Below are 24,175 nucleotides of genomic sequence, written 5' to 3'. Positions count from 1 at the left end.
ATGAACAGCGGTACTGGCCGAGTATGAGTGACTGGAACGTGTTTCCCGTGTGCACCCAAGCCAAATAAAGAGATACATGACAGACACACCTGCATTGTGTTTTGTGATTGTTTTCTGGTACAGTTTTTTCGTAGTAGTCCATAGTGCTTTTTTTCTCGTGGGGTCATTGACATGCGTTGTCGACTGGGCATCAGGCATTCTGGCTGTTCTGTTCCTACAGATTCTTCCCACGTCTTGATCGGAAACCTCGGCAAATAATTGCGCGGGTCCTGCAGTTTGCTGAGCATTGCGCGCTTTGGTTGAGGCTCATCCGGCTCGTCCAAGATCTCCTTCGCGAGCGACTCCGCAATAAAAGTTTCAGTCTCAACCTCAACCTTTCGGAGGAGCTCATTCACATCGCCAATATCGTTCAAAAAAGGGGCTTCTTTTCTCCCAGTTCCAGATCAAATGTTGGAGCGCCATGATGACAGTTGTGGTTGCAAACAGTCGCTCATCTGCTTTCTTTATTTTATTAGTAACCTATGAAAAACCATGAAGTACTCGTAGAGAGTCAGTCCAGTGACGACGGGCAGTGGAATCCGTTCCTGCCCGTCGTTACTTGCCGACGGGCAGTGGAATCCGTTCCTGCCCGTCGTCACTTGACGACGGGCAGTGGATCCAGTTCCATCACCTTTGAGCAGGCAGGACCGCGCTTTCCAGCCCGCGCTGTTTCATCTGTCATTGGTCCACTCCAAGGCGACAATCACGTGACATACGGGAAGTTCTGTTTTCCTTTGTGTGGTCACTGGGGTTATCTATGCAAAGGCGCACAATCTGAAAGAAATATACTGCATGATTGACGACTTGCTACTGGTCAAAGCGATGGTTGATCAGATTTGAGTTGGGATTCTGTACATGTAGTTGCTTTCATTTCTTTGTCATAATACAAACAGGTGTTTTGGCTCCACATGCGTTTAGCAGACTGAAGGCCATGATTCCAAAGCAGTATCTCTTCACTGGAGAGTATCCCAACAGCTGCGGCATTTTCGGTATTTACCTAACGCCTGTATTCTACATCAATGTGAACTTGTAGGTGAAGGTCGTGGAGAACTGGCCATTTGAAGAAGGTACGCCTGCACCAGGAAGCATTGCTGACTACCTGGCAAATCACAAGTTCGACCTGGTCATCAACCTGCCAACGGGTGCTCGCAAGCCCACTCCGACTGTGACCAAGGGCTATATGACCCGCCGCATGGCTGTTGACTATGATGTGCCGCTCATCACTGACGTCAAGGCTGCCAAGCTCTTCATTGAGGTATGCTTCCACCGTAGTCACTCCTGTTGACTAACTTACTCTGCCGTGCCCGCTTGGGCTGTATTTGGCAAACTCGTCCACGGTCTGCTCTTCTCCAAACTTCTGAGGTGCCTGCCTTGTTGATACTATTTCGCTGAATGAGTATGTATTGACTTACAATCCGATTGCCTGGCACTGTTCTCTCGGTAGTACATATTCTTTCACGTACATTTTTGGTGGTATGTGAATGCATTATACTTGTAGAGCTTACCATACACCATGATCCAGACATGTATGCATGCAATCAGATTTCATTGCATTGGGGTACGTATTTCGGGCAGTATCTGTATTCAAGAGTGTAAGGTGCACGATTTGGAACTGGATACATTTTCGGCACACGGTTTGGTAGTATGTAGACGGCAGTTCTTGATTATAGTACCCTGCTTTGGCTACGTGTGTGTGTGCGTGCGTGCGTGTGTACGTGCTGTGTGGTGCACTTCGCTAACATGCCAATTTGCTTGCGTTTGTGTGAACAGGCTTTGAAGAGGGTTGGTGGTGTTCCACTGATGAAGCCACACGTTGACTGCATCACCACGCATCATACAGTGAGACTGCCCGGTCTGATCGATGTACATGTGCATGCTCGCGAGCCGGGCGGTGAGCACAAGGAGACGTTTGAGAGCTGCAGCCGGGCTGCTCTTGCTGGCGGAGTCACCACTATGCTGTGCATGCCCAACACCAACCCGCCGCTCACCAACCTCAAGCACTTCAAGATGGCGCATAAGGTAAAGTGAAAGTTGTATAAACGTACCCTGGTTATAACATACTATAGTACATTAGGTACTGCTTTTGACAACCTTGCATTTATTATGTTACCGGACTGCCAGTCTTTTATCCGGGTGTCTCGGGACCCAATGATATGCACATCTGAGAGTCTTACGTAACACGGAAATACACTACAGTCAGACCTCGCTTAACCGCACACATCCGTTTTCCACAAAACATATCCAGATAGGAGAGGGAACCGGATAATCCAACACCCATACTGTATGTATGCATGGAATATGCTGTAAATCGGTGACCAACGATTTTCTTCCGGATGACGAGGGATCCGGGTAAAAGAGGACCGGATAAGCGAGGTCTGCCTGTATAACCATAATGGATAAGATCTGATTGCTGTGATATTCATTCGGTTGTGTTTCTGGTGGCCACATGTGGTTGACCGAGGTTGTCTTGATTGGATAATGCTTTGTCTTGGATGGGCAAGGATATGTCTTCGTCGTTAGTAGCTGCCCATGATAGAACTCGCTGACTCTTGCTCTCTTCCACCAGTACGGCCTTATGATGATCTGTGTTGCCACACCTGCCGACATGTCGGTAGACTGCCGATTTTGGAGGCTTGTCAGGACCTGCCGACAATTGACCTTCTCCTGCCGACAATAGCCCTGAAAAGTCCAATTTTGACCTTCTTGGTCTAGAAAACATGGTTCAGATTTTTTTGTTTTTTCTGATCATCACGAGTATTTTCCATAGACAGCTCTCTCCTCAGGTGCTAAGCGATATCATCGTCTGGCTCGAGAAAACCTGGAGTCATCAAGCAAAGTAGCTTTTATCCAACTGAACAAGACCGGGACACTCAGCCTTCGAACAATTTGAAGTTCGATCGGACGCTCTGACTTTTGTCAGTACGACCGTACTCGACTCATACGCACTGCACTTGCACTCGTGCCGGTGCACCGGCATGCGGCAGTGCATGCATGCACACGTAGATCTACTCGTACGTAGTCGACTAGTCGTAGTGTGCAGTCACTGCAGTGCCCCGCATATCGCGCATGCACTCGGCCCAGTGCATGCAGTGCATGCACGCGGCCCTGTGCATGCAGCGCCAGTGCCAGTGCAGCCAGCGGCATGCGGCAGTCAGTGTGCAGTGATCCGTAGATCTACCCGTCGCGCTTTGGATCGCATCCGGATGCTAACTGGGCCAGTCCGATCGAGCGTGGGCCATGCAGTAAGTCTACTTTTTTTTGTAGAACTCTCTGTAGCAGTGTCTGTACACACTGTAGGTCACACGATACGTGGATAGTCGATACCCGATACTCCGATAGCGCTAAGTGTGTCTTTCTTCTTTCATGCACTGGCGCCATGGCACAAGTCATAGATCTACATGACATACATTGTATGCTGTGTTTGCATGCATGCACCAGGCTGTATACAACGAGTCATGTACAATCAGACTGATGAGTGATGTACTGCATGCACTGCTACGCGATCCGGTGCATGCACGCGCACAAATAATTCAATACAAGTACAGTAGTCAATAGTGTAAACTGAGACTTTCGCTGACTGTTCATGCGGTACTGTATTCTGTAGATCTAAATAGACTGAAATACTAGTAGTCACTACGTGGCAGTGCGCATTTAGGCCGCTTGTCCTAGCAATAGATCCTGTCAGTGCTTTAGTCTAGACCATCTTATTCTACATGATGCAGACAATCATTACCGGTACATGTATTCATAATTCTGCTCGGACAAGCCCGTGCCGGTAACACCATTGACATTCGCAAAGTCGAATACAGTACCTCGAGCCCTTCAGTCACGCAGTGGTGTCCCGCCCTGGCCATACATGATTCAGTCGTAGATCTGTCTTGCTTGCTTGCAACGCAGCTAGCCAAGAGGAGCAAGAGACGTCGCCCCTCCACGGCTCCAGACGTACGACCTGCGAGGCGAAATGGGTGCCCCGCCCTGTCACAGTACCGGTAATACAGTCATGTTCAGTACGATTCAGTCACAGGAGTCGACTCGTATGACTTGCGGGCTTGGAACACAGCTAGCCAATCGTCTTCGGACATACGATATCACCCGCGATGTGAAAAGAGCATCACACACGTACACTGCCACTGGATATGTCGCCCATTGTCGGTATGATGCAGCCCACCAGGCGCAGGTGTACTGCACCATACTGGCGATGAATAGATCAAGGCAGGAGTAGGACTTTTGTGGTGAAAACAGCAACCAAAAAAACATGCCAATGATGCAGCGCGCTGGTGCTCTGCAGCGTATAAAGGCGGAGTTGTGTCCTTGTGAAAAGTACCAGATGCCGGAGCAACGAGACTTCTTCTTCCTCTTTTTGTTTTGAGTCGGAGGTGATGTAGTTGACTTGTGTAGCGTAGCGTGCTGAGAAAGAAATACCGATAGTTTGCTTTATCAGTGTGATGTCTAAGTCTGACTCTGACGGGGAAGACTCCCCGCCACGTCCCCTAGCGAAAAGGAAGAGAGTAAAATGGTCCCAGGCTTACATGAAGGAATGGGAGGCCGAACCGGAGTTGTCTGGCTGGTTGACAAAATCCAAGCGGACTGAAGGAAAGGCCTTTTGCATAGTCTGCTGCTGCGACCTTAGTTATCACAACGGCGGAGTCGCTGACTTGAAGAAGCATGCGGGGCGGGATGTCCACAAGGCCAATGTCCGAAGTCGGGAACTGCATGGAGATTTGCGCAAGGTGAAAGCTGGCCCGAAGCAGCGAGATGCCATGTCAGTGGCATGCAGCAACGCTGTTTTGCAGCTGGGTTTTTTCCTCGCTGAGAATCATCTGGCAATTGCAACTGCAGACCGCTTGACACCGCTGATAGCCGCTATGTGCCCGGATTCGAAGATCGCTGCAGGGATGAAAGCTGCGAGGACCAAGATGACGGCCGTGGTGCACACAATTGCGGAGGATATGCACTCCAACCTCCTCCAGATACTACGAAGATCGTACTTCTCGATCATGCCCGACGAGTCCGCGGATGTTTCTGTACAAGAGCAAGTGGCTGTTGCGGTCAGAGTGTTCAACAGCGATGAGGGCTGTGTCCGAACCTACAGCCTAGGCCTGCGTCCCGTGGACCAAGCCAATGCAGAGAGTATTTTCGGTATCATCTCGTCCATGTTGGAAGACGGTGGACTGAGCTGGGACAATGTCATTGGGTACTGCTCGGACGGTGCCAATGTCATGCGAGGGTCACGCAATTCTGTTATGACCCGGATCCTTGCCAGGCAGCCCCATGCGTACACCCTCCATTGTGTATGCCATGTTGCACAGCTGTGTGCACAAGCTGCGTGCGATGCCCTGCTACCGGATAATTTCCAGGACTGGCTTCAGCGTGTGGCGTACTTCTTTGACCGGTCTCCAAAAAGAACTGCCGCCCTGAGGAAGGTGCAACAAGAGTATGATGTCAAGCAGCACAAGCTAGTCAAGCCTGCGCCGACGAGATGGCTGAGCCTGCATGCATCTGTAATGCGGATGCTGGAGCAGTGGGAGGCCTTGCTCCACTACTTTCAGTCGTGCCCGGATGTCTGCCAACTGCAAAACGTAATGGACTGGGTGTCATTGATGGAGCGACCAGAAACGAAAGCGTATTTGCTGTTTCTGGGAGAGGTTCTCCCATTGTTTGTCACATTCAACCTCAGTTTCCAAAGTGAAGACGTGAAAGTTCACTTACTTTCAAAGTCCCAGGCCCAGCTGCACAGAATGCTCCTCTTTAATTGCGTGAAGGCTTCCGCAGTACGTGGCGCAGATGGCAACGTTGATACGGAGATTCAGCTTGACATTTATGATGATGAGTTGGAGCTGTCAAGGCGAGACATGATTATTTCGGCAGACGCTATGGCATTGCTCGCCACATTGCCGGACGAACGCCGAAAGCGGTTTGCAACCAGAGTTCGCAGTTTCTACCAGACGGCTGTGGTGCAGGTCAGGAGAAGGCTGCCGCTAACGTGCCCAGTGCTGCGTGGGCTAGAGTTCCTTTGTCCTGTAGCTGGAAAGGACTGTGCTGCTCAAAGTGTTGCGGATGTGGCGCGTGCGTTTCCGCATGCTGTGAGTACCGGCAGCCTGGATGCGTTGGTCCGAGAGTGGCAGTGCTACCAGTGTACCACGCACAAGAACCTTCCCACGGAAGTTGACCGCTACTGGCATGCAATTGGGAGGCTAACCGGTATCAACGGCGATGCAATGTTCCCAACGTTGTCGTCATTGGCTCGTGCTGTTCTTGCTCTGCCACATTCAAATGCCGACATTGAGCGCCAGTTCTCAGCAGTGACTGCGGATAAGACGAAGACAAGGAATCGAATGCAGGAAGACCTTTTGCAGTCGCTGATGACCATCACACAGAATAAGTCCTCCCAGGGGTTCAGCCCGACGGAGAAAATGCGTGAGCGCCTGCCTCACCATGTTGCTGTCGCTGCAGGCCGTGCCGTAGGAAACCAGCAGCCCGTGGACCCAGAGACCATTGCTATACCTGCAGCACACGCAGTGCCCGAGCCGGAATTGTCGAGCAGTGATTCTGCGTCTCAGGCCCATCCACCCAGCACTGTACCTGCTAATGTGTCGCTGCCAGTCAATGCCGCACCTGCTCAGGAGTCTGTGCCAGCCAATGCTACGCCATCTATGCATATGCCTGCTGTTACTATCTCCAGGCGGATTTGGCGTGTTGGGCAGCTCTGTGAGTACTATTTGCCGATGGAATGCTCACAGAGTTGTATAGATGGCAGAAGTGGTAGCAGTGCTTGTGCAGTGATTGCTACGTATGTTGTGTCAAGAGCATTACGTGGCCAGCTTGAGTTGCCTGCCCCAGGTGCACCACCCTCGCCTGCATGCACCAGCACCTTTATCGGCTGCATCCGTGATGGAAACCGCACATACGACGCAGCTGGATTGAGCAGTGCCTTCCTATCTGTGTATGATGCGAAGGACCTCATGCCAGTCTCCCACGGTGTGTGCGTGATGAAAGATGGTGATCTAGGTATCCGCAACAATGCAGCCTGTAGAAGTGTGATGGAGAAAGCTGGCAACATGGCCATGAAGTGTGACCGCATCGTTGCTGGAGTGCTCGTGCACAACCCGTTGTGTATCGCCATTGTCTTCACACCACATGGCTTTGCTATTGTGTTCGACAGCCACCGTCACCGTGAGAAGGGACCAATGGTTGCTGTCCTGCGGCACAAGGCATCGTGGTCTGCCATGGGTGAGTTCATCCCGGGGCTGTTCCCTGGTAGCAAGCTGACTGACGGTCACTTTTGTATTCTGCAGGCATGTTGACTCATTTTGCTCTTCATGTAGTTGCATCTGAGTGCCAATTATCATTCTATTGTTGTTATTCGTTTGTTTAGTTTGTTTTGATTTCTTGGTTTATCGGGTTGGTTTTACTCTTTCAATTTTCATTTTATTTTTGGTGCTCTATTAAGCGCTATGTGGCTTATAATTTCCTTATTCTTCATTTTGTATTTTAGCGCTTTCTGGAGTTATCATTTTCGTTTTCTTCATTTTGCACCACATTATTATTTCTTGCAGATGTTTTAGTGCTAAGAAGAGGTTGGTGCGACTTCGGCAAGTCGGTAGGAAAAGCGTGAGCTCCCATGTAGGGAGCAACACACCCCTGTTTTAGTGCTACATGTAATTATTATAATATTGTCTTTTGGTTCAGTTTGTATTCTGCCAATTGTGTGCGTACATCAGTAACCCAGTGGATTTTCTGGTATGCCTGGTATAAGTTGCTTTCCACTCTACTTGAATAGTGAAATATGATGGTATATCCCTGATAAAATATCTTTTGTTAATAGCTATGCACAGCGTGTTAATGCAAATGGGTGGTGAGGTGGCAGAGGACATTGATTGTTATGTAGTGGCATGTGTGTGTAGATAGTGGCGGTAGCGGGATCGGGGGTCCGGGGGCGAAGCCCCCGGACGATGCATTTTAGTTTTGAATCCTACTGATATTTGGCTAAAATGGTGTGGCAACACTGGATGATGGTGGTGGTGATGGCCTGCCTGCAGGTCGCCCGGTAGGAGGGGATTCTACTGTTTGTAGTACTGAAGTTTCATAGCTTTTATTGGAGCTTCAACTTTGTTTTGTAAGTCACCTTGTAGTTACTGTACAGCTCCTGTATGCAGCCCTTTTCTCCACTATTGCAACTGTGCCACTGCCATGTGTGTTGTATTGAACTGACGTTTTGACTGTTGGCTTGTTTGTCTGTTTGGCATAGCTTGCCCAAGACGGAGCTTGCTGCGACTACGGCTTGTACGCTGGAGCTGGCCCAGACAACTTCACAGAGCTTCATCGTATTGGCGCAGCTGCCTGTGGCCTGAAGATGTATCTCAACAAGACATTCACTTCGCTGCGACTGGACGACATGTCCATATGGCTACGGGTATGCTTCTTCTCTTTACAGTGTAGTGTTCATCCATGATCAAATCAAAGTTCCATCATAGCATACCTGTATCTGTAGCACGTATGTTGGCGATAGACAACCGATGGTTTATGCACTTGCTCTCAAAGTTACTTGCCCTATTGGTGACTTCTTGTGCTTTTTGTGTATGCGCTTTATGTGTTGGCATTGGTATCTCTCTGTTGTAGCACTTGGAGAACTGGCCGAGTCACTTACCACTTGTTGCACATGCTGAGAGGCAGTCGATGGGTGCTGTCATCCTGCTGGCAGGCTTGGCCAAGCGTCCCATCCACATTGCCCACGTTGCGCGCAAGGAGGAAGTAAGTACACTCGAACTTGAGCAGACTGCACTTGAGCTGCCATGGTGCCAAGCGTTTATACAGTGGCATACATTGTAGGTGACCCGTACACACGCGGCCGCACGTTGCTAGTACTCAGTAGTTTAGTGTCTGTTAGTCCTGCTTTGCTCTTGTTGTTACAGTATTTTGTGTGCGACTGCTATTGACCCTACAGCACATGTATGTTGTTTCATCAAGCTTGAATGTGCTTTCACATGCATGGAGTCTCCCCCGGTGGCCCCTTTGGTCACTTTTCCTGCAGTCTTGCCAGGGCAGTTTATGCATGTCTTATTGGTCATGTCTACTGCTGTATGCCCTGCTCAGGTTCTCATCATCAAGGCAGCCAAAGCAAACGGTCAGAAGGTCACTTGCGAAGTCTGCCCACACCATCTCTTCCTGACAGATAAGGACGCTGAGCGACTTGGCAAGGGCTGGGGCGACGTATGCCCATGCCTTGTCTCACAAGAGGACCAGGATTCACTCTGGGACAACCTTGATGTTATCGACTGCTTTGCAACTGATCACGGTATGGGTTACGCCTCTAACTTGTTGCCACGGTTACGCAGCTGTATTGCATTGCGCATGGCGTGTACTGTGACCACTGCATCCTCCTGGTTATTCGCTATCTGTTCCGTCTTTGATACGTTCTGTTTTTGTATTTTTTCTGTTGTCGACAGCCCCACATGCTCTGTCAGAGAAGCAGTCAGAGACGCCGCCACCTGGATTCCCTGGCTTGGAGACCATGCTGCCTCTCCTGTTGACCGCTGTGCGTGAGGGCCGCCTCACCTTTGAGGTAAGTCTACTTTTCATTGGCATGGTGTTGCTCCTGTGATGTGAATATTAGCAGCCATGGGTCAACAGTTGAATTTGCCCATTGTGTTGGACTGTCCAGTGTGGAATGCTCTACAATTATGTTTTGAGGTATATTCCTCCAAACAGTGCTTCTTGTGTGCCGCTGCACAGCTTGTCCTTTAAATGTGTGTACTGGCTGTGCGTGTTGTTGTCTGTCAGAACTTTTTTTCAAAAATATCTCCGGGCTTCTATTGTTTGTTCCCTTTAGGACATTATCAAGCGCCTCAGTACCAACCCACGGCGTATCTTTGGCCTTCCAGAGCAGCCTGACACTTACATTGAGGTCGACATGGAAGAAAAGTGGACTATTCCAGAGGCCATGCCTTTCACAAAGAGCAAGTGGACACCGTTCGCTGGCAGGGAGGTCATCGGCTCTGTCCGCAAGGTTGTCCTGCGTGGCAAGGTTGCCTACATCGATGGTGCGGTAAGTTGACCCACCCAGTGGGTATGGGAAATTTGTGGAGTGCTGGCAAGGACACTAAGCTGGAGTGCTTGTGCCAGTAGTTCCAATAGTATTCCACCGTCTCCAGTTATGGGCTGGAATTTCGGCATGAGCTTTAGATTTTTAGGACCGTATTCCACCAGTATCGGTCACCCCTCCCTCGCCCCCATACTTGGGGCCTTGGTTTCCCGGCTCAGTGGGGACTAAACCCCAGTTAGGAGTCGACTACCGGCACCCCCTGTTCAATTCGGCTTTTAGGTCCTGAATGGTTGACTTTTAACCGGAAAATATGGATGGTAGTTGTCCGGTCTCATTTTTACGCCTTTTGTTTCGTGTGTGTGTGTGTGTGTGTGTGTGTGTGTGTGTGCGGAAAAATAGGGATTCACTGGCCAGAAAAAGTCACTTCAATCAGCTGTGTGGTGGATACCAGGCTAAAAATAGTGGCGGTCAATTCATCAGCCTTGCAAGCTGTTGAATGGTGTAATCCCAGCACAAGTTGCTATGTCTAACATAGCTGTTCGCTATCATCGCTTCCGCGATGGGCAGGTCTGAGGTCTGAGGTGTGTGTGTGTGTGTGTGTGTGTGTGTGTGTGTGTGTGTGTGTTTTCAGATCCTAGCTGAGCCCGGCACTGGTCGTGATGTGCGCTCTCTGGAGAACCTTCATTTGATCACACCTGCACTCCCTCCGTCGCCGCCAGCACAGCCAGCGGCTCGCGTGCGTGTTCCAGCCACTGTGTCGGCAACTCGCGTCATCAGTCCCAAGAAGCCGATGCACATGGAGGTGCGCACGTCTCGCACACGCATGCTCTCCGAGTCTTACGACTGCGGTATGTTCAGTGTTCATTTGATATTCGATTACTAGTACTGCCTGTACGGAACGATTTAACTTCTTGTTCACGAACTGAACGAACGCTTGCAACTCCGAACTCTACTCGAAAGAACAAAATGAAGTAGGAAATACTGTAAACCGAAGAACGAAAGGACAGCATGGATGTCGCAAAGGACTCTGCTTTGGCGGACATCAGAATCATGCTGGAGTATGTCGTGTAGCAGAAAGTGTGGGAATGTGTACGTGCCCGCGTGTGCTTTTGGTTATGTGTTACAATTGACTAGAGCAACTATTGTGCTTCTTAATCTGTGTGTGACGGCCTTCAGATGAGCATGAGCGTTCGTTATCGCCACCTCCGTTTGGAAAGGACTCTGTGAGGCAACATGGACTCAGTGGACAGAATGTGTTGGCTGCTGGACAGTTCGGAAGAGAGCAGGTAAGTTCTGGTAGCCAACCGGATGCTCCATAAGCTGGTTCGGAGGAAGCCACCTGGTGTGCTGCATGGGAGATTGGGATATTTTGTGTCTCCAGATGAGGTAGTGAAGTTTGTTGTTTACCTTAAGCTGTGTTCACAACTGGCGTGTGTACGCGTGAAACCAAGCGTTTGTGCATATTTTTGCTGGCTTTTGGGGCGCCATGCGTACGGAAACGCGCCGAAATGGAAATTCCAACATGTTGGAATTTTCAGCGCGTATCAGGCGCGTACCAGCGTACATGCCAGTCACCTTCACTGACGGGGTCAAAAAATTAGTACTCAAAGGTGTCGCACGCGCTAAATACGACTCAGATTGCTGTTTTTTTTTGTGAAAGCTTGAGCGCTCGTTTGGGCACACATGAAGCGCAAGCGTACCGCGTCCACGCGCCAGTTGGGAACACAGCTTCACTCTAGACCGGCTTGTGTCTTCTCGTATCAAAGTATTTTAATTTTTGTCTTGGACGGTATTTCTCCTGTGTGTTGTGTACAGCTTCATCAGATCTTCAATGTGTCTCACCAGATGCGACAGCTTGTAATGCGTGGTGGTGGCTCTGACTTGCTCAAGGTACTAGATACGCACACACTCTGCAGTTTTGTTCTTCTACATTAATCCCACTGTCACCTGATCTGTTGGGTGTAGTAGCTAAGAATGTGGAGAACCCAAGGAAGCGACTGTTTCGTCTTTATTACGCTTCTGCTGTGTCCTCTGTTAGGGCCGTGTGATGGCAAATGTGTTTTACTTCTGCTGTATCCTCTGTTAGGGCCGTGTGATGGCAAATGTGTTTTACGAGGTCAGCACAAGGACCCAGCTGTCGTTCGCATCAGCCATGAAGCGACTCGGTGGAGAGGTGATTGAACTGGCGCCTGACAAATCCTCTGTGCAGAAAGGAGAATCGCTTTCCGACTCGTTACAAGTTATTTCTGGCTACTCTGATGTTGTTATCCTGCGCCATCCCGAGCCAGCTCCGTGGAAGGTAACTTGTGAATTGTGAATATCCCTTCATTGGAATGCTTGTACAATTGTGCTTGTTGTTTTTGTTGTTGATTTATAATTTACTTCGCAAGGCCACTTCTGATCTATTTTGTTGGTCTTACTATATCGATTCAATTGCCTTCGTTCGTGTTTGTTAGAATAGAGCGAGATAAAACGGAGAAAAATCTGACGAAAAAACTACTCACTACGACGACTCAAACCAGGCGCCTTCGCTATAGGCCACCGATGCTATGGTGTAGTCGTCATCCCTTTCAATACGTTTACCGGGTATATCTTTCTTTTTTTTCATTGATCGTTCAACGACTGTTTCTTTTTGTGGCGAGTTCCATTATGTCGTGAAATGAAACAAGCCTTGTCAGAGATATGATTTCTTGAAATTACTGTTGTGTTGTCTGCAATCGCAGTATGGTTTCGTTGGGTCTAAATAAGCAACTTTTCTTCTATGTATTTTTTGCATAGAAATGCCGTTTGACCAGACCACTGATCAATGCTGGTGATGGCTGTGGTGAGCATCCCACTCAGGCGCTTCTTGATGTCTTCACAATCAGAGAAGAGATCGGCACTGTCAATGGCCTCACTGTAAGTGGTTAAGTGTCGCTGTCCTGACTTGGTCTGTGTGTTGTTGTTGGAGTGTGAGCTGTCCGTGAATTTGCTCTCGCGATTGGCATTTTGGATTACACATTCCGGACGCGGGTTTGGGAAATCTGGAATAATCAGAATAAACGGGTTAGAGCCAGGTACAGATCATCTAGCTGATAAAGCGTTTGTCAAGAGTGCGTACGTACTTTCTGGAGGAAGATGTAGAAAACTGCTTGCTTCGGAACCAGCAGAATTGGATTTGTGAATTCTGAACACGGCTAACAGGTTCTAGCAGGTTGGCGGAAGACACGAGCTGTCTGTATGTATGTATGTATGTATTATCGGTGCTGTCAAACTGTGTATTTATTGTTATGGATGCTGGACCGGACTGGATTGTGTGCAATCAAACATGCTCTGTAAGTGCTGTAGTCTTCACCGTACACGGCCAGTTTCTTCATCGGAACTTGAACACTAACCTGCTGATTGAAACGCTGCTCCTTTGTTCCCACAGATCACGATGGTGGGTGACTTGAAGCATGGCCGCACAGTGCACTCTCTGGCTAAGCTGCTGTCGTTCTATCGCATTCAGCTGCGCTACGTCTCGCCGCAATCTCTGCGCATGCCGGACGACGTGCGGGAGGTCGTATCCAAGGCCGGCATTTCACAGGTGAGCTGGACATCATGTTTGTGTACTGGCCAGTAGTTTTTAGATGTTGGTAGGTGCACAGTGATTTTTGCTGTTTCTTTGCCTGCACTGGTACAGTATGTAGTAGTCAACTTCTTTCCTATCAAGTGCTGTATCCTTTTCTTTTCTTATTGATGTCTGCAGTTCTCCTCATGTCTTGTCTAATTCTGTCTGCATCCTGTCTGTATGCGATGTCGAGTTCTACTGGGCTGAGATATCCAATGAATTTGCCCATCTGTACATGCTTACTAACAATCTCTCTACGATCATGTTATTGCTGTGTCTGTACCTATTGCTGTAGACTGAGTTCTCATCGCTGGAGGAGGCTCTCGTCGACACCGATGTCTTGTACATGACGCGCATTCAACGCGAGCGCTTCCCGTCGCCCGAGGAGTATGATCAGGTGAGATTGCTGACTATGTGCTGCTGTTCCTGCTGCTGCTGCTGCTGCTTCTGCTGCTGCTTCTGCTGCTGCTTCTGCTGCTGCTCCTCCTGCTGCTCCTCCTGCTGGTGCTCTGAGCTGGAAGGGAATCTAGGTGTCAGCAACTATTGCTGGTGATGTTGTCTCGAGTCTGTGTAGCTTCCATGCTGACCATGTGTGCGTTGTTTTGTCACTGTTTTATGCTTAGGTCGCTGGCTGCTATGTGCTGACTCCGGAGGTTCTGACCAAGGCCAAAGAGAAGATGGTTGTCATGCACCCGCTGCCTCGTGTTGATGAGATCAGTCCGGCCATCGACTCCGACCCACGCGCCGCCTACTTCCGCCAGGCCGAGTATGGAATGTACGTGCGCATGGCACTCCTCGCTATGGTTCTTGGCGTAGCGTGATTGGCACGGAGTGTATGATGAACTCGTGAATAAGAAGATGGCTATGGTGAGCCATAGGACGTGCTGTTTTTGTACAGTCTGCCTCCGCCAGCCATTGCCAGTGCGCATATTTTTCTTAGCTGCTGAGCTGCTTTTGTATGGCTTGATTACGTCGCACCGACACTGTGCTGACCAAGCTCTGCATGCATGTGGATGAACTCCAGCCGAAGAAGATTGCAAAAAGGCCCCTGACAAAGTCCCTGTTGTACGAATGCTCTCTTGACTGTGCATTGGACTGGTCAACGCGATCAGATGATCCATGAGAAACCACAGCTGAATATTTGTTCTCCCTAGATTGAGTTTCTTTTCTGCCAGTTGCCAGAACATCATCTACCAGTATGAATCTGAATCCTGGCTATTCAAAAAATTAATGTCTGAGCACATTTCTTTTTCAAAGGGAACTAAATGAGTTTCTGTTCTGTCATCAAACTGTATCTCCATGAGTAGTTTCATGGTACGTACTTGTATATAACCCGAACCACTTTGGTAATAAAGACACACCAAGGTTACCAATAGTACTTTCAAAACAAAAAGTTTTCGTTTGAGGGTGGGTGGGTTTTAGGAGTTTCGGTTTGAAAATATTTTACTGAATGCACATGCCGAATCCCCAGTTACTTTTTGGAAGTGGGTGCTGAAAATTGACATCAAGTTTTTATTGGAATTTGTTTTACCTGCAGGAACAGTAGTTGGGTGAGGGCTGAAAAGTACTAACACTTTTTAAGTTTTGTAAAACCAACCGGTAACCCCAGCCAGTCCCTTACAGAAGAAATGCTGTTTACTAGAAGTTGGTAGAGGTACAGGATTTCCAGCGAGATCAAGGAGATGTACAGTCTGTATCGGCTATAGCGTACCCTTTTGATTTCTGTGATTTTATCACTATAACCGATGCATCACTATATGCGATACGATCGATTTTTTTTTCTTTCTTTCTTTTGCATCGACACATGACAGGCAAGGAAATACTTCCAGCATGGCGTTTTGACAAATGAGCATGCTGCATAGTTGACAGTGCCCGCATTTCCATAAAAAAATTCTGCTATGTACATGTACAGTAGGTATCGGTTATAGCGTGGGTGTTTGAAAAACGACTTTCTATTCTTATTTCCGATATTTCTTACACACGATACATCAAGTGTGACATCATAATTATGCATGTGCGCAGGAGCAGGACGATCATCGTAGACCTACGTTAATTTTAAAAACGTATTGTGCATGCGGCTGGTCATGGTCCCATAGGCTTACCATGTGGCTATCCAACATGAGTTACATGACCACAACAGTTGAACCTGCAGCACCACGACGCAACGCGAGTCAGATCAGAACTGCATGGGACAGATGTTATTACTACAGGCGATACACTTTGTACTAATCTGGCATGTTTTGCTACACAAAGTCCATTCTTAGGACCGCTATATTCTACTATGCGATAAAATTGCTTGTAAGAATAGAATTGCACTTGAAACCCATGTTATGATTATGAAAACATGAGTTCATTCCTGTAGGTGGTACATGTACATGTATATTCTTTTACACGACCACGCTATAACCGATACGCACTTGCACTGTACATGTATCACTATAAAAATAAGCAACGCGAAGAAAGTAAAAAAAAGAATAGGGCCTTTGATATTATTGCTACATGGATTTTAAAGTGATCACTATAGCCGATAATAATAGTGTGTTATGCATGTTTTGATTCTTTGTTGCCATCATAATATCCGATATATCATTACATCCGATAATATTGGTTATAGTGATATTTTTACTGGATAAAATACGTTTTGCTTTTGATATTTCGTACCAATATATATCACTGTAGCCGATATATTAAAATATATTCTCATATCCGGTCACTCTATAGCCGATACAGACTGTACACAACTTCATAGTCGATAGAGGAGAAAACATTTCACGCACCTATCGTGAAAAAGTACTGACAGTGTTCGTGCACTTTGATAAGTCTACCAAGAGTCCATAAACTCTTGCCTCTACGTACCGTCTACTGCTATCGGTAGAATGACTCTGCTCTACCAGGTAGCTAAAAACGAACGCAGTCGTAATTTACAGCTACGTTCGTTTTTAGCTGCCTGGTAGATCTATAGAGTAGAGTAGAGTCATCCTACCGCTAGCGGAAAGAGTCCATAATCTCGGGGGATTATACTATAGACTCTTGATAGAGGTAGAGGCAAGAGTTTATGGATATTGTTGGTTGAGGAAGTGCACGAAAGCTGTCCTACCGGATTTTGTAGTTTTCACGATATGTACGTGAAATGTTTTCTTCTCTATGAAGTACAACTTGATATAATCTTGCTGGAAATCCCGTACTTCTACCAGCTTTTACCTGGTAGAGCCGGTAGAGAAAGGTAGAAAACACACACAGGAATTGCAGCGTTGTGTGGAGCTTGCTTCGCTGAAGGGGGCCTCCAATTGGCTCACGTGCCGGCCACTGAAAGTCCACGGCTTTTCCCTCAGCAAGGCTGGCTTTCGCGACGCCATCCATGTTCGCTATGGCTGGGTCCCTCCAATATGCAATGCTGCCGTCCGCCTGCGTCTGTGGTCAGGCATTCAGCACCGCGCATGCCCTGTCGTGCCCTATTGTATCCGTCACTCCGGCATAACGAGCTGCGAGACATCACCGCCTCACTGCTTTCACGCGTCGCACATGACGTAAGTGTGGAGCCGTCTCTCCAGCCCCTTTCCGGGGAACGGATGAGGTATCGTACTGCAATCAGCGAGGATGGCGCCCGCCTAGATGTTGCTGCCAGCGGGGTGTGGGGCGGCCGTTTCGAGAGGACATTCTTTGATGTCCGGGTATTTAACCCTTTTGTCCGATCGAACACCGCTCCCTCCCTCAACAGCACGTTCACTAAGCACGAGAAGGAGAAACGGCGACACTATGAAGAGCGTGTTAGGGAAGTAGAGAAGGCATCGTTCGTCCCCTTGGTGTTTTGTGCCTCCGGTGGTCAAGGCAAGGCTGCCTCTGCTTTCCTCAAGCGCATTGCATCAATGCTGGCCGAGAAGCGGAAGGAACCGTTCTCCATGGTGATGGCTCACCTTCGTTGCCGCCTAGGGTTTGCCCTCATCAGATCGGCGATTGCAAGCTTAAGAGGTCATCGATCCAGGCGAGCACCTTTGGATCAGCAGCTGGAGTGCCCCTCAGCTCTAGTGAATGCTGAGTGTCGTCTGGGTTAACCCTCACCTCTTGTTATATGGCTGTATTGTTTTCGCTATTAGTTAGTTTTCTTTGTTATGATTTCTTTTTTTCTTTTTCTTTTTACCAGGCGTGGGCCATCCCCTGAATTCATAGGTGCCAAACATTCTTTTTCTTTAGTTTCCTTTGTAAATATGATTTCTTTTTCTTTTTACCAGGCGTGGGCCATCCCCTGAATTCATAGGTGCCAGACATTCTTTTTTCTTTCTTTTTCTTTTTACCAGGCGTGGGCCATCCCCTGAATTCATAGGTGCCAACTCTTTTTTAAAAAAAAAGAAAAAAAAAAGAGAAAGGTAGAAAAAACTAAGAATCTACTCTTTTGAGTAGATAAAAAAAGGAACGAATCTACCAAAAGAAGTAGTTTCTACACAAACCTGCATGTACATGTGGATCAAAAACGAACGCCACCTTAGCCTACTGCATTAGCAAGTTTGTACAAATTCCGTTGCAACCCCCAGCATCTGTTTCGACTGAAGTCATGTTATCAAGAAGCCAATACACTCTTTTTACCTCTGGACAATTTACCATGCTTCATCGAAATATTCAGAAAAATGAAGAGAGCCCAGAATGTGCATATAGATTTACAAGGCGTAATGGACGCAAAAACATACACACCCGCACACACAGCCATGACCAACACCAAGAGCAGGGAAAAAAGTAATCATCAGCATCCAGCACTGTAACACCGGAACAGGTGACAATCACCAGGCAATTTTAGAATTTGGATAAGTGCAGCGAACATGTACACGTACAGATACAGGACTTTGGCAATAGGTCTTAAAAAAAAATATTTCAATTGTATGCAAACAGGCAGAGGGGAAAAATAAGGATGCGCATAGACAAAGGTCGAACGTCTACCAGAGTAGTAAGTGATTCGTACCCCGGCAGCATTGGCAGCAAACTAGGGAAGAGGAACTCAGTAGGGTAGGACGAGTGCATGGCGAAATACAAAAATCAAAGCAATTCCATTGTTCCGTTTCGGTCAATCTTCGGGATACGGATACAGCGAATGGTACACGACACCAACACTATGACTGATGGGTTCAAAGTGGCCTCGTGGTCCGAGGGGACAGGCACCCAGGCAGACTGATGACTAAAGAGACTTGGTCACATCGAAGCTAATGCCCTCCACAGCACTACAGGAGGACAAGACGACAGGGCTACGGTAGAGCAGGGCTCTTTATCTCTCTCTCTCACTCACATGTACATCTAAGCCAACGGAGTCAACTGATCATTGGAGCAGGATAATCAGCAGCACTATATCTAGGAAACAAGCAATGGGTAGAACAGAAGCGTGAAAAAGGCCCAGCGGAGAGCAATGGCCAATACTTATCCGCTCTTCTTCGAATGCTGAATCAACCACTGTAGTGTAATGTCTGCACATGGAGAAGAGAAGCACATGTTCCACAGTCAGACACGAAAATAACTTAAAAATAAGTACAGTTGTCATTTTGTTGATCTAAGCCAGCACGAACTGAAATGTACCACACATGCTTCGACCGGGCACTTTGCAGGCATATACACAGTCAAGTCTCCAGGGTCTGTTGCCCCTGCCACCACATGACTATAGTATTTTCCGGAGTATAAGCCGGAGCCAGATTTATACGGAATACAGACATCTACTACAGTACAGTGCAGGCAAGTGAAATCCGACCCCTGAGCGGTGCGATAACATTCTAGCGGACCCTATTTTCGTAGTTTTACAATCCCATGTTGGGTCTTTGCGATGTGAGCGTACCGCTCAGGGGTCGGATTTCAGTTGCCAGCACTGTAGTACCCTGTAAGTACCCTGTATATCACCGTTCACTTGACCATCGCAGTATAAGCCACACGTTTTTTTGGTGTGAATTACAAGTGTGTAAAGTGCGGCTTATACTCCGGAAAATACGGTACACAGGCCAAACGTGTTTGTGTAGGTAACACGCTAGACCGCAAGCTAGGACGCACCACTGTCTCATATGCAGGGGATCTCGTTGGCCCCAGCACAGAGGTGTCCAAGACAAAGGCAAAAAGCACTGGGGAAGACACATACCAATGTTATGTCGCTCTTTGCAGGAGATGGAGTAGCAGCAGATTTCGCGATCCTGGACTGCTTGAAGGTTTCTGTATAGCAAACGGAAAGAAATTGTGAGTATGAATCAGGAAAACATGCAGCAGGTTCACGTCAAGCATTCACACGAAAAGCTAAGAAACAATAGTTGCTATCGTGAGCTCCAGCCAACTGTGACGAAGCAGTATGTACGTAGCTGAGCAAAGCGAAATAAAATCAATTGGAAGGTGACAAGACTGATGACATTCAGAGAGAGAGAGAGAGAGAGAGAGAGAGAGAGAGAGAGGGGGGGGGGGGGGGGGGCTACACAAGTTGGTTAGCATGTATGGGGTACCATGGGCATCACTGAAATGATGCAAAACTCACAGTCGTGCAATGAGATCCTTCTCGTCCAGAGCATTTGGCAAGTCCTTCTTATTGCCAAGTACAAGAATCTGAAAGAAACACCAGCACGCAGGCAAGCACCAAAGCAGATACCACCCCAGGCACAAAAGCACAGCCACATACAAGCATCAACATTATTAGTCAGTTACAGAAAAAGACACACACAATAAACACTAAGTGCAAAGCATGCCCATCCAGAGAGGCTCTCTAGAAGAATGACTCATTACTGCCAATTGGCACAACTCCTCTGAACTAGCAACCAAATCAGGGGATACTTGAACTCTAATGCAGTGGTATATAACCACAAAATTCACCTTAAATAATATAATTTAATACAATAGTAGAATGCCACATACCCTACTCGCATGATTAGAGCCCTCTCTTGAATAGTGCCCCAGTCTCTAAGAGCCAGTGAAATAATAAAACCCTCTCTGCACCGGAGTACCGGTGTCCAGGATGCAGGGTAGCAGGGTATCATTATAATCTGTCCCCATAGTTACTTATCAGAGGAGCAGGAGTGTCTTGTCGTACTGCTGTGGTACTGCCAAATTAGTACGAGAATGATGAAATCTTCATGTGGAACGTGCATGGTTTAGATGGGTCTGACTCCGCTCCCTTATACATGTACTCCCAATCTGAACCCTTGAGAAAGTTCTGCACCCCAAGGGTTGCGGATAACCGGCACTGTATTGTACAACAGCCACGTTCTTCTCATTGTGTGCATCTACATTATATTATAGGAGAATGCTTACCGGAATTCCCTGCAGTTGGGGCTTCTCCAACAGGTTGTGGAGCTCATTCCGAGATGCATCGAGCTTCTCCTGATCCGCCGAGTCGACCATGTATACTATACAGTTAACACCACGGCAGTATCTCTCCCACATGCTGCGGAAACGCGGCTGGCCACCAATGTCCCAAAGCTGCAAAAAGTGGAAAACACAACAGGAAATATGTACTCAGCAGGGTCTATTGCAGTATTCCAGTGATAGGAAAACAGAACACAATAGCAGTATAGTGGAACTCAAGTAGTAGTACATACTCTGATAGAACGTACACCTGCTCAGTAGGAAAACATTATAGCACGGGTGTGTTACTCCGTGCCGAATTGCAGTCGTGGGCAAAGAAATCCGACCACCATGGGAAAAGCAGTGCCGCGTTTCCATTTCAATTACATCATGCACGATCCAAAAACTTGGGGTGAAACGAATTCACCGAATATTCTAGAATTATTCGTTTAGGCGATACCAAAATAAAATCGAGATTCCCGGGCAGGACCCATGTGAAATTGGTGCGGGTGGGCGATTTTTTATTTTTTTTCCCATGTATGTACATGACTACATGTGTGCATGCCATGTTGAACTTTTTTTGCAGCATTTTCCGGTAATTTTTATTCATTTTTTACAGACAACAGGTACACGGTTTACCCGTTCAATTTTTCTATATTTCGGCCAACGATGGCCCTGATCTGTACATCAGGGAGTCGTACAAGCTCGGGTTTGGCTTTGGCTCGATTTTGGTGCGGGAGGGCCCGGGAATCTCTATTTTTTTTGGCCTCGCCTTATAGGAGAACAATTCGAAGTGCATGTATTCTTTTCGGAAATGAATAATGTGCATGTGAAAGTTTGCAACACGAGAGCATAAACCGCGTGCAAGTCACGCGTTGAGTACAGTATAAGTAGAGCGCGGTGGTTGGAAAAGAAGGGACTATGACTCTATGTTCAGATGCTAGTTACACTATCTTGTTCCCCAAGAAATAGCTTGCATACGAATCTTCTGCGTAAGGAGTGCTTATAATTTGAGCAATCGATGCTTTTTACCTAAACATGAGTAACAACACACGGTAGGGATTCAATAGAAATAATTCAAATAAACTTCTCTCATTATTGATATGCCTGCAAATCTAACAATCTCTCTCTCTCTCTCCCCCCTCCCTCCGTTGCACTCGCACCATACCTTGATTGTAACGTTTCCTTTCGATACTTTCCTCATGTTGAAACCAACTGTTGGAATCATATCCTCGTTGAATTGACCAGACTGGGTGGAAAAGATAAACGAACAGAAAGGTTATTTGGTCAGTACATGTAGCATCCATATTCTTCAAGAGATTAATGTTTCCCAACAATGTGCTACAATAGGTCTCGACAAATGGGGGTGTCTACTTCGAAGTACCATTCAGAACGAACATACATGTGAAACCTGGCTTTACTGTTTTTAAAACAACCATCCGTGGGAGAGACCTATCCCAGTCTTTGAGTGCAAATGACCCTTACACATTCGGATTAGAAAAAAGTGGTCTTCTAAGACTAGGTGGATGTTGCAGCCAGGTGGTCCCTTGACCACATTTTCCTGCATCTACTTTGAACGAAGACACTTTCTTTATCTACTTTGAATCACTAGAACGTAGAGTTATTGTTGTTTCCCTGCTACATGCTGTGTGGATAGGACATATTCAACCAGCCAGCCCCCCCCCCCCTGAAAGAAACATTAAATTTTGTTTGTTGTGGGTGGTATAAGGTACCATAAAATAGTCAGTATAGCATAAAGCAACACCATAACACAGACAGAAAGCAATACAATTATATACCCCCACCGCCACCACCATTGTACAGAGCATGTACCGAGCATGCACAGGATACACACACAGCAGAGAGAGAGAGAGAGAGAGAGAGAGAGAGAGAGAGAGAGAGAGAGAGAGAGAAAGAGAGAGACGCGCGCGCACGCACACACACACACCACATAACAAACATTCTGACACACCATTGGCAGGCTACAGCTGTACACGTGCAGGCCAGTTGACACCACAATTATTATGATTTCCATAAACCCAGTATGGTTAGAGTTACTTCCAGCACCTGTACTATCTACTACTGGCTGCAGTCCGTATCTAGTAGTAGCAGCACATGTCATGTGCTTGTTTGTTCGGTTTCCTGAAGTGATGTCATTGTCATAACTAAAATGTGTTTTATACATGGTGGGATGAACACACAGAATCCGATGTGATTTGGAGACTGTGCAAGGCAATTGCAGAGGCAAGTGTTGTGTTGGTACTTTGGTCGGGGAGCTCTAGCCAAAAGGGGTTCGTGCAACTCTCTTACTTCCTCGTGCACGTAGTCATACGACATACACGAAAATTCGACAGTCAACAAATTGAATCAATACGAAATCCTATTCAGTACACCCAGTTCAAACAACATAAAAAAATAATGTACTCACTGCAATGACATTGACGAAGGTAGTTTTTCCAGAGTTCTGGAGGCCAACCAAGGTCAATTCCATCTCCTCCTTCCAGAACAAACTCTTGATCCAATCTAATACTCTCTGAAAGAATGAGGCCATTGTGGCGCTCACTTATCGTTCCGATGCCCACGAACAAACGAAATGAACTAATAGGTGAGCCACCGGCTCTCACAATCTTCTCTCCGCCAGCCAATTCCAAACAAACTGAAGACCAGAGTATGTCCGTCGTAAAGACAGCACAGCGTGGGCTACACTTGATGTTCAACAAAAAGAAATTCGAGCAAGAACTTACTTCGTTCAACGTTGCAACCGAACTTACTTGAGCATAAAAAATCTTGACACAAAAACACACGCCGTCAGACTTTCTTCCCGCGACTCTCACAGCACTCTGAGCATGCACTCAGGCGCAAGTCGCAAGTACACCCGGGAGATGCTCGAGCGCTAGCGCACTGGCTACGTAGATCTACGTGGGTACATGTACTTTTTAGCGCACTTCATGTATGTAGCGCTAGCGCTACTCGTACTCGCGTCCTTGTGCACTTTTCACAAAAAAAACACTTCACTCGCGAAGCTTTTGACCGCTAGCGCTACTTACAAGTGACTAGGTACTAGTATGAGTCTATGTAACTATGTGCTCATTATCAGCGCAGCGCATCCTTGTTGTAGGAAAGGTCCCATGATCACGTGATTTTCAGGACGATGTCATGTGGCCACATCTTTATGACGTCGAAACCTGGTTTGGAAAAAAAGCGCCGAGTCGCGG

General features: G+C 47.4%; 2 protein-coding genes across 3 annotated transcripts in view; one reads left to right on the top strand and one right to left on the bottom strand.

Moving 5' to 3' along the window:
• LOC135809242 (multifunctional protein CAD-like) overlaps nucleotides 1–15,048 on the top strand; it is a 30,925-nt gene extending 15,877 nt beyond the window's left edge. For both annotated transcript variants that reach the window (XM_065322538.1, XM_065322539.1), the window contains 15 exons: nucleotides 1,073–1,294; nucleotides 1,810–2,058; nucleotides 8,288–8,452; nucleotides 8,659–8,790; nucleotides 9,133–9,334; nucleotides 9,486–9,601; nucleotides 9,869–10,084; nucleotides 10,713–10,929; nucleotides 11,258–11,367; nucleotides 11,897–11,971; nucleotides 12,168–12,380; nucleotides 12,860–12,979; nucleotides 13,491–13,646; nucleotides 13,966–14,067; nucleotides 14,294–15,048. In XM_065322538.1, the coding sequence (XP_065178610.1) occupies nucleotides 1,073–1,294; nucleotides 1,810–2,058; nucleotides 8,288–8,452; nucleotides 8,659–8,790; nucleotides 9,133–9,334; nucleotides 9,486–9,601; nucleotides 9,869–10,084; nucleotides 10,713–10,929; nucleotides 11,258–11,367; nucleotides 11,897–11,971; nucleotides 12,168–12,380; nucleotides 12,860–12,979; nucleotides 13,491–13,646; nucleotides 13,966–14,067; nucleotides 14,294–14,491 (2,493 nt within the window). In that variant the 3' untranslated portion in view covers nucleotides 14,492–15,048. The remainder of the gene's footprint in view (nucleotides 1–1,072; nucleotides 1,295–1,809; nucleotides 2,059–8,287; nucleotides 8,453–8,658; nucleotides 8,791–9,132; nucleotides 9,335–9,485; nucleotides 9,602–9,868; nucleotides 10,085–10,712; nucleotides 10,930–11,257; nucleotides 11,368–11,896; nucleotides 11,972–12,167; nucleotides 12,381–12,859; nucleotides 12,980–13,490; nucleotides 13,647–13,965; nucleotides 14,068–14,293) is intronic.
• Nucleotides 15,049–18,217: 3,169 nt separating this feature from the next.
• On the bottom strand, nucleotides 18,218–23,769 carry LOC135809241 (ADP-ribosylation factor-like protein 8B-A). The gene is made up of 6 exons (XM_065322537.1): nucleotides 23,389–23,769; nucleotides 22,129–22,209; nucleotides 20,928–21,095; nucleotides 20,158–20,225; nucleotides 19,774–19,844; nucleotides 18,218–19,117 (listed from the first exon to the last, which is right to left on the bottom strand). The coding sequence occupies exons 1-6, from the start codon at nucleotides 23,509–23,511 to the stop codon at nucleotides 19,071–19,073; spliced, it is 558 nt and encodes a 185-aa protein (XP_065178609.1). The 5' UTR covers nucleotides 23,512–23,769; the 3' UTR covers nucleotides 18,218–19,070.
• Between the last annotated feature and the right edge of the window lie 406 nt (nucleotides 23,770–24,175).

Source organism: Sycon ciliatum, chromosome 2 (genome assembly GCF_964019385.1).
Source record: "Sycon ciliatum chromosome 2, ocSycCili1.1, whole genome shotgun sequence".
Classification (NCBI taxonomy): domain Eukaryota; kingdom Metazoa; phylum Porifera; class Calcarea; order Leucosolenida; family Sycettidae; genus Sycon; species Sycon ciliatum.
This window is presented reverse-complemented; position numbering and strand designations above follow the sequence as displayed.